Raw genomic sequence first — 10,604 nt, forward strand, 5'->3', positions numbered from 1 at the left:
TTGCCTTCGCCAGGGCTCAAGGCTGGTGAGCGGACAAAGAATAACCTATCTTCTTCATCTTCATAAATTCATTTCGACACTGAAAAAACAAACGAGCCATTATGTCCGCGGAAACAAAAGGTGTCTAAACACATATTTGATATTTCTCTAACAAGGGGTTCAGGAATCCTCCATCAGAAAGGCAGCTCCATCAATTTTTTCTCCCTTCACACAAAATTATGTGATACCCATGTCTGCACCAATGTAGAACTAGTCATCATAGAGAAGCTAGCAAATTTGCGTATAATCATAGAGTAACTGAAACGCAGTGATGAATCTTAAACCAGGAGAATATGGCGAAGATAAAATCTACGAAAACATAGCATCAAGAAAGCGAAATTACAATGTTACATCACAGGTATAAATTATAAAATAAAACGACGGTCATAAAAATAACATATGCGGCTGACGGCAGAGGGAAATATTGGGATAGAATCAGGATTACAGCGAGGGAGTATCATTCTGGTCAATCGAATATGACACAGAAACTTTTATTTCCTCAATCTTTCGTGGACAATTGAACAATAATGTGAATGTTTTACTCTCCTAACATACTGTTTGTTTAGATGGAATTATTTGTTTTGAGTAAAATGATTTATGTGTGTTCGATGCAACAACCTTTTATCCACATGTCTTTCCATATTTACTCATGTTCTCAACTAGCTTTGAATGTGAATCCCCTCTAATTAAATCAAAAAAAATGGAAGTGATCAACATGGAAGGACATGCATGAATATTTTGGGCATTGCAGTTTATTCTCAAAATTCTGTCATGCATGAATATTTTGGGCATCGCAATTTATTCTCAAAATTCTGTCATGCTTAATGGTGAAAGATAGTTTGCATATAAAGGCATGGAGACTCTGCCGCATAGCAAGCTGTGGTCAAAATGATTCTAGCAGTAGAGATAATTGGATAGTTAGAAAATGGTGATACATACGCTGACTTGAATGGTTCACTTGTAGCTCCAATTTCAGTGCTAAATGCCACATCTTGAAAGGGACCAACCATCTTTCCTCAAGGGGACCATCCATCTTTCCTCAAGGGAACCATCCAAGGTCTCCGCCTTTCTTCCCAGATCGGTACTCCGAGTACTCTGAAGCCGGCTGAGAAATCAAAAGGGATAAAGTTTAACACAAAGTTCAATCACATGGAAACAACAGAGCATACAGGCAATATCACCAAACTACCAAAGTAACACCCATAACTTCTTTAGAATATTTTGAATAACCAAAGTTCGAACCAAATCTATCCAGTTTGCGGTTTGCAATTTATCATATCATAAGAAAATTGGTCCAGATGTAGACAGTCTCCTCATTATAGCAAGAAAAGAAAGTGTTAAAATGTCCTCAACAAGGGAAAAAATTGCTCTAATTTCTGTCTAAATTCAATAAAGATTCAGAAACCAAAGTTTTGAGAGAAAAGGCAATAGGAGGTAAGTTTACCTTCGCAAACTCAGCTGGAGGAACCTTGTCACCATTGCTTAGCCAACCATCCTGCAGCTTCTGGTATGCCTCATTGACCTGGCCTTGTTTCTCACATAATATATGTCTTAATGAAATAAAAATTAACGGCAATTTAAGAGTCTCAGAAGCTATTTTATTATATTTTATTAAAAAAAAAAAAAAGAATCTCCGTAACATATGGTATTTGAATGCCAAAGTCTTATGTGTTCCTTCGGGCAAAGCCAAGGACACGTTGACAAGATAAAACATGAAGCGACAGTTTGATGCCTAGGGTATAAGCACGCCATCCTGAGCACAAATTTCTAATCCAGGGAATCCAAAATTTCTCTTCTACAACAAAGTTTCTAGGTAACATTCTTCAAGCAATAACATTAAAAGAAAAAAAATACAACTTTCAACAAGATTGTAAAAGATCATTCACAATGAAAAGAAAATAGAAAGAAATTAGTGGAATATGAAACCAAAACCTTTGACATAAGTGCAAGTGCCGAGCCCATATGAAGCCTTTCCAGATTTTCCTTTCCCCTTAGAAGCATTTTCATCACTTCCACCCCCTGCTTGCTTTCCCTTCGCTCCAGCGTCTTTTGGCTTTGAGTCCTTTCCCATTCAGCTTACAATCCCTAAACCAATACCCAATCATGAGAGAAAACTCATTACCAAAAATCAACAAATTAAAGGACAGCGCCGGAAAAGAAAAGGTTAAATAGCAGAAAACTAAAACCACAATATCTAAGAGATGTGCAAATTGACATCCCCGTAAACACACACAAAAAAAAAAAAAAACCAAGAGCAAATTATCAACAGCCAGCATCAAAATTCGCTGATCAAAACACAACATATAGCAATCGTAAATCTGAAATTGCAAATCGTAAAATTGGAAAATAGAAGCTAAGTCTTTCAAACTTTTAATTATAGTTTATCAATACTCTATTAAAGAACATGAACCGAACTGATTACTCCACGAATTCTACGCCTGGCCTGAGTTCTAACCTCGTAATGGGGGAGGTGGTCAGTTCAGTACTACGGGCACGTTATTCTTATGCATTTTAAAAGTATTTTCAAAAATATTTAAAAAGTTTTATTTATTTATTTATTTTAAATTAATTTTTTTTAACAATAAAAAAATTATTTTAAAAATATGAAATTAATTAGTTTTTTTAAATTAATTTTTTTAAATATAAAAAATTATTTTAATATATTTATAAATAAAAAATAAAACAATTACCATCACATTTTTAAATACCCAAAACAATCACAGATAACAGAAAGTTTGTCCGTAATTTATGCGCTGCTAATCATTCGGCCCATGACCATTATAATAATAATTATAAAAAAAAAAACCCTAACTTCGTCTATGTAGTAAAAGGGCCCCATGAGAATATTCACGGTGTAACGCTAATCTTTGTTGTTCCCTCTGGTAATAACGTATATGGTGCCGCTAAAACATCATTCTCTGATGCAGCTTTCACTGTCAATTTCTAATGTAAGGCGAGGATCAAAATGAAAGTAAAAATATGTATGTGGTTTTTTTAAAATATTTTTTATTTTAAAAAATAATTTTAATGTTTTTAAAATTTATTTTAACTCTAACAGGTGAAGATGATAAAAAAAATATAGAAAATTTATGTCTAGGCCTCACTTTCAAAGAAAAAGGAAGCTGAGAAAGAGGCCGGTATCTCTTCTATATTTTACAAGTATTTAAAAAAAAAAATTTGTAAAATTAATATATTTTTATTTTAAAAAAATTATTTTAATGTACTAATTTTTAAAATAATATTAATAATATTTTTTTTAAATAAAAAAATATTTTAAAAAATAACTACAACCATATTTCTAAACATACTATTTTCTCCTAATGGTTCAGTAACTTGCATATTAATCCAGAGACAATAAATTCTATAACCATTATTGCTTCTTTTTTTTCTCTCTCTCTTCTCCTAAGTTAGCCTTTCAGCTTGGAAGTTATTAGAGATAAATATGAGACTTGCCTTTTATCTATCCATTTTAAAATAGTTTACTTTCTTTTCCATAATCCCTTAAGCTAGTTTTTTTTATTTTTCAGGTATTCGCTTGAATTAATAAGTGCGACACACTTATTCAACTATTGAGTTATACATTCATTGGCATTTACGCGTCAATAATATATTTAAATCTGATTAATTGTATTATACTTTAATTATTTAAAATAAAATAAAAATCTGAATTAATTATGATTCGTAAATTATTAAGGAGCTAATTCTCCAATTATGTATATGGCTTCTTTATTTAACAAAGTTCGAGCTCGTAAAACTTGATGTATTTCAGAATAATAGTTTTATTGAATCCTTTATTTTTTAACTGAGATTTTGTAAATTTACATCATTAAAAACAATCTCCCACTGCAACATCAAAAGGTTGATATTCGAGTATATCACATGTGTTATGGATATTCATACTAATTAGTTTCTTAAGTGATATCGCAATAAATAATTTCTCGTGAACCTAATTCGTTTTCTCATAGAACATGACATTGTTTTTTATTAGACTTGACAGATGAACTTGGTTGAGATAAAATAGGTTCAATTTAGAAAATGAATCTTTTGGAGCTCGTTTTCTTGCTGGAATCTATTCGGGGAACTTCAATACGAGGAAGAGATTTTTGCTATATTTCTTACCTATCTAAATAAAATAAATATAAAAAATCTTTAAAATAGACCGAAAAGATTCATCTACAATAGGCTCAATAAAAACATCTCCTCACCAAAGCTTAGTATCCTAAACTTAAAGTACAATAAGGCCAATAAAAATAACCCAACTCCTTAAAGAACATGAAATCAGGCAAAAAATTTAAGTTCATGCAAAGTATACGCAGTATTAGGTGTGTTGTCACATCCACTATAGGCATGACATGTCTAGCATCCCTGTTGGCTCTGGCTTTCATGCATTAATCTAATGTACTCGAGTTAGAAAGCATATCTTGAGACTAAGGTGCTTGAATCTCAATAATGCGTCTAAATCTATTTTTTATTTTTAATAGGTTCCAGCTCAATACTTGTTAGAGATTTTTTTTATATATTTCTTAATATTTGATATTAATTTAACATGTATTATTTTGAATAAAATATAACTCAAAATATTATAAAGATAAAATTATACTTCAAATCTTTCTATTAAAAAAAAAAAACAAGATTCATTGATTATAAATACACCATGAAACATTTAGAATAAAAATTTACAATTTCCTTATTTATGACTGTATAGTTATTTTAAAAGTATATTTGTTTGAAATATTATTACATTTTATATTTTTATAAAGTTATTAATTTTATTATCAGACAGTTTTCATGTCTTTTAAAATTTTTTTTTTACATATAATAATTATCAGTTATTTAACTTATAGACATCACCTAGTACCAGTTATTAACTCTTTGGTTTTTTATATCAAATCACTAAATACCTTAATTATAAAGAATATATTGAATTATTTAAATTAAAAAATTAGTTAATTATTTAATATATCAATCTTATTTTAAAATATCTATTTAAAAATTATCTATTTTAAAAAAAAAAAATTGCTCATGATTACAAGTTGTAAATTAGATGAGCTGCATCAAAACAATGGAAAGAGTTTTTTGAGTTGAAGGCACGCTTCTTGTCACTCCATCTGCAACATTTTATGAGTAATAACGAGTTAATATATGAATTATTAAAAATTCAAGATCTCAATTTAACAATTTAAAATTTGATGCAGTTTCACTTAATACTATTTTGTGTGATAAATTTCATTGATTAATATGTTATATATATAGTACTTGCAATGGAATTTAATTACTTATGTTTTAGTTAAAATTAAAAGAATGTTTAGAAGTATGGTAGTGATTGTTTTTTAAATTATTTTTTATTTTAAAATACATTAAAATAATTTAAAAACATATTAATTTTTAAAAAATAATTTTTGGATAACTCAAAATATTATAAAGATAAAACTATACTTCAAACCTTTCTATTAAAAAAAACAAGATTCATTGATTATAAATACACCATAAAACATTTAGAATAAAAATTTACAATTTCCTCATTTATGACTGCATAGTTATTTTAAAAGTATATTTGTTTGAAATATTATTACATTTTATATTTTTATAAAGTTATTAATTTTATTATCAGAGAGTTTTTATGTCCTTTAATTTTTTTTTTTTACATATAACAATTATCAGTTATTTGACTTATAGACATCACCTAGCACCGGTTATTAACTCTTTGGTTTTTTATATCAAATTACTAAATACCTTAATTATAAAGAATGTATTGAATTACTTAAATTAAAAAATTAGTTAATTATTCAATATATCAATCTTATTTTAAAATATTTTAAATTTTAAAAATTATCTATTTTAAAAAAAAATATTTGCTATGATTACAAGTTGTAAATTAGATGAGCTGCATCAAAACAATGGAAAGAGTTTTTTGAGTTGAAGGCACGCTTCTTGTCACTCCATCTGCAACATTTTATGAGTAATAACGAGTTAATATATGAATTATTAAAAATTCAAGATCTCAATTTAACAATTTAAAATTTGATGCAGTTTCACTTAATACTATTTTGTGTGATAAATTTCATTGATTAATATGTTATATATATAGTACTTGCAATGGAATTTAATTACTTATGTTTTAGTTAAAATTAAAAGAATGTTTAGAAGTATGGTAGTGATTGTTTTTTAAATTATTTTTTATTTTAAAATACATTAAAATAATTTAAAAACATATTAATTTTTAAAAAATAATTTTTGGAAAAATAGCTTTCAACCACAATATTAAACTTTGCCTAAACCAATTACATATGGCTAATCGACAATTTATGATGGAGGAGAGGGAAGGTCATCCGTGTCAGTTCCATCTCTGACCTTATCCTTTTTTTTCAAAGAGTTAAAAATAAAAATTGAACAACCTTCTCTAGCTCATTACCAACAAAAGTTAATCATGAGAGCAACATGTTTTTTTACCCGATGATTATGAGTAACACATCGCAAGCTTCTCAAATTCCTTTCTTGACAAAAAGTTTTTTAATTTTAAATTAAAAAATTCATAAATATATTTAATTAAATAAATAAAAAAATTATTTATACCAATAAATATAAAAATAAAATATTAATATATTTATTCAACTCGCTTAGATATAGGTTGAATAAATTTTTTTAATGCAAAATAATTAATGTATAGATGTTATAAATATGTTTTTTTGATATTAAGTAATTAAAAAATAAATGTATAGATGTTATAAATATGTTTTTTGATATTAAGTAATTAAAAAATATAATTATAAATTAAAAAAATAATATTTATATATAATAAAATGTAGTGAAGCTGTTATCCACAGGAAAATGATAAAAGCATTTAACGTATCTATGCACAAACATTGAATGGAGCCAGCTAGAATAGATGAGATAGCGTAACGGGAAAATGTTATTGCTCTTAAGATACTATATCGATAGTAATAATAATAATTAATGAGCAACAAGTGGCTTCTATTTCATCATGTACATATTCTTCTAGAGATCTTTTAATTAGTTAATAATTCGATGGTTGCGACGAACGGCTCATGCATGGCTGTGTCTGGGCAGCTCCGCTCCCTTTAGCTGGTATCATTTGTGCTTTTTACTGCCCAATTTTCTTGGTTGTTTGTTTCTCCCACCCTCATCTTGTGCTCTCTTCTCCATGTGGATTCCTGTTTGGTGTTTTGATATTTTTTTTTTAAGGGTATAGATAGATCCTTGAATATTTGTATGACAAGATAAACCAGGATGGAGATGAAGGAGGTAAATTTGGGTCATGAATTGGTTACTTCCTCTACAATATCCACAAATTCTCAGACAATCGCATGATAACTTGGGTCATGAATGGCTTACTTTTCGCACACTAATTTTTGGACAACTATATATGTGTACGTGTGTTTCTTGTCGTTAGAAAAATAAGAAAAAAAAAATCCCTTGAGATGAGCTAGTACTCTTGATATATATATATATATCAAGAGTACTAGCTCAGCCTGAATGACTGAGATGAGCCAGCACAAGGGATTTTTTTTATATTTTGGCTGAAAGAGCCAGACATCGTGTCCATAGACGATAGGTCCATTTGTTGATGCATTTTTTTTTTATAGCAGGGGCCATGTACATGTTCAATGAATATTTCTGCCAAGGAAGAGGACATGCAGGCAGCATTAGGTAAAAGGTCTAAAGACAACTAAATGCATTTATTTGGACGGGAGAAAAAATTGAAGAAAAAGAAAAAACGTTTAATACGCCTTGGCTCTGCAAATAAGGTAACTCGTTTCCTTCAATTAATTATGGTTATATGATCAGGAAAATTATTCGATGTCGTTGTTAAAACACAAAATCATGAACTTTTGCGCTTGTTGGGATGTTTTAAAGACACTCAAGACCGTGTCACGTAGGCTTAATTCAATGACAGAGAACAGCCACAAGCGATGCGGCTCAAGGACACTTGCGTGTGTGGTGTCCTGTCCCAACTGCTAGCTGGACAAGGTTGGTTGCACAATCTGGATAGTCATTAGATTTATAGATGCATCACTGAATTCTGAAATGGAAATTATTTAGAACACATCTTTATATTTCTTTATATCACATTCAATTACGGCTAGGATATGGGCATCTCAAAATGCGTATATCTAACTGATATTGTGAGTGATAAATTAATAGCTCTCTAATAGCTACTGCTTCGGGTTTTTTTTTTCTTTTAATGAAAGAACTGCTTCGGTTTGTAAGAGTAGAAAGGCCAAAAACTGGCACTTACACCTGCCGGTCTGCGAGGAAGGAGCAGTACGTATAGGTGTTGTGTAGTTTGTCTCGTAACAATATAACATGGTAATTTTTTGATAATGAAGCAAGATGTGGTCAGTACTATTTGCACCTATATATATATATATATATATATGGTAATCGGTTAGTCAACCACAAAATCTAACATGCAATATTTTTTCACAAAATCTGAAAACTAGCTACAACTTAAAAGGGGATTAAGATCCTAGCTAGGTCAGCTCGGGTAACTTGTGAACACAAGATAGTTTGATCGAGCAGCTAGCATTCAAATTGACCGACGGAAAATCTAAAGAACCTTTATTTATAAAGATCTAATGTTACACATGATGCAATGAAATGGAACATTAGTATTGTGGTCAAAACACAGGTGACGTCCCAGTTGGAGAAGCATCCACCAGATTGAGTAAGCTATTCCAATAATTCCCGTTCTCTTCAAGATTCCCGCCACAGCTATCGTTAATATTCTCTCCAGCAAATGACGCATTGTGGTCCTGAGAAGTACAGACCAAAATTTCCGAAAGTCCTTCAATGATCCCCATAGGTGCGTTTTCATTCATTGCGGAATCAAACCACGCATTATGGTTACTAGCATCCGGGCTTATGTCATGCAATGCCACTGAACTGTCCAAATTTTGTTTCACCTGTGCTGCTTCATTTAGTTTTTCAAAGCATTCGTACTGATTTCCGCTATTAAATTCAATGGCCGTTGTCCCTCCGTTGCATGGAGCATTATTTGTGGCAAAAGATAGTGTAGTGGCTGAATTTTTTTGAACTCCAACGAGTGGGATAGCTAGTTCATTTTCTGAGAAATTCAACGTTGATGTTGGAGATTCGAGAGAGCCACTGCTGCGGGCCGACAACATGCTGAAAACCACCCCTTGCCATGCTTTGAGTACATCAAGACACTGTGGTCTAGCTGGTAGAGCTGCACCACTTTTGTCGGAGACTTGAGCTGAAGCAGTGGACCCGAGTCGGTTTGGGGGAGGGTGAGGTATAATCACCTTCGACTCACGGACCAATCTGGCTTCGGCTTCAAGCCGAGCACTCTCCCACTGAGCCATGTGGCTTAAATGGGCAGCACCCTTAGAATGGCCACTTCCTGAGCCGAAAGAATCAGCTTTTGGCTTATGGGTCACAGGATCAATGCCCATTTTGTCTAATCTTTTCTTAAGATGTGTGTTCCAGTAATTCTTGATCTCATTATCAGTTCTTTTCGGCAAGTGAGTAGCTATGACTGACCACCTATATAAAACAAGAAGGTCATCTTACATAGAAAAACATCATGTCATTGTCTAAACCAATGTGGCCATCAATTAATTGTTAGAAGTACTAGATTTAATACCTATTTGGCAGTTTGTATTATAGCAACAATACCAGTAACTAAGAGCTTATCTTTAAGTCGCTCTTTTGGACCACTTAATATGCTTTTTATGATATATATATATATGAGTGGACACAAAACTTGAAGACCAAAGATCATCAAAGGAATAATAACACAACGTTGGAGAGCATGAGATTACGTGGGAGGATCATAATGCAGCCAATTTCAAGATCCGATGTATCACCAGGAGGGACTACTATCTAACCTGTTTCCAAGAAGAGCATGCAGCTGAATGATTGTTTGTTCTTCCTGCAAACTGAACTTTCCTCTCTTGATATCTGGCCGGAGGTAGTTAGTCCACCTGAGTCTACAGCTCTTCCCGCATCTTTGAAGCCCTGTATATATGTAGACCAAGAAACAAAAGGAAGAGATAACAACGAAAATATCGTTTAATACCGAGTCAAGACACAATTAGGAAAAAAAAGAAAGGGTTTGTTGATGTAATCACCAGCTTTGGCAGGCAAGGCTCGCCAGCTTCCATGGCCATGCTCTTCAACATAAGCCAAGAGCTTCTGGTCTTCTTCAGGCGTCCATGGCCCTTTCTTCAATCCCACCTTATCACAGCACTGAGTCCTTACCATCTCTCTGACCTATCAAACTTTGGACAGTTGAGAGAGAGACGTCAGATCAATGATTTATAATATGGAAGGTAAGGAAAATGCGAGGGGGGGCCGAGTAAAGTAGAAAAACGCATGCACAATATATAGGCGCACTGGCAATGCAATAAATTAATATCGATATGGATCGTGCAAATCCACCATGAACTTACTAGCAACGTAGTAAAGATCAATTTAAGTACTGAAAACGTGAAATGTGTTGAGAGGAAAGACGTGTTCCGTGTAATGATCATCAGAGAGCAGTTATTTCCTTGCCCTTTCAGCCGGTGATGTAATCCGTTTGC

The 10,604-nt window shown here is 31.7% G+C and overlaps 1 protein-coding gene and 1 pseudogene across 1 annotated transcript; both read right to left on the reverse strand.

The window, feature by feature from the left end:
* Positions 1–99: 99 nt before the first annotated feature.
* Positions 100–2,436, reverse strand: LOC105117076 (peptidyl-prolyl cis-trans isomerase NIMA-interacting 4-like; annotated as a pseudogene).
* Positions 2,437–8,592: 6,156 nt separating this feature from the next.
* Positions 8,593–10,366, reverse strand: LOC105117094 (myb-related protein 306-like). The gene is made up of 3 exons (XM_011014642.1): positions 10,152–10,366; positions 9,909–10,038; positions 8,593–9,564 (listed from the first exon to the last, which is right to left on the reverse strand). The coding sequence occupies exons 1-3, from the start codon at positions 10,282–10,284 to the stop codon at positions 8,679–8,681; spliced, it is 1,149 nt and encodes a 382-aa protein (XP_011012944.1). The 5' UTR covers positions 10,285–10,366; the 3' UTR covers positions 8,593–8,678.
* Between the last annotated feature and the right edge of the window lie 238 nt (positions 10,367–10,604).

Source organism: Populus euphratica, unplaced genomic scaffold (assembly GCF_000495115.2).
Source record: "Populus euphratica unplaced genomic scaffold, PopEup_1.0 scaffold5.1, whole genome shotgun sequence".
Taxonomy (NCBI): Eukaryota; Viridiplantae; Streptophyta; class Magnoliopsida; order Malpighiales; family Salicaceae; genus Populus; species Populus euphratica.

What these genes read in the sequence shown, in the direction of transcription:
- LOC105117094 (XM_011014642.1), bottom strand. Translation starts at nt 10,284, where the DNA reads ATGGTAAGGACTCAGTGCTGTGATAAGGTGGGATTGAAGAAAGGGCCA. An exon ending in AGCCTTGCCTGCCAAAGCTG is followed by an intron (nt 10,039 to 10,151) that starts GTGATTACATCA and finishes ACATATATACAG; the next exon opens with GGCTTCAAAGATGCGGGAAG. An exon ending in CATGCTCTTCTTGGAAACAG is followed by an intron (nt 9,565 to 9,908) that starts GTTAGATAGTAG and finishes TGTTTTATATAG; the next exon opens with GTGGTCAGTCATAGCTACTC.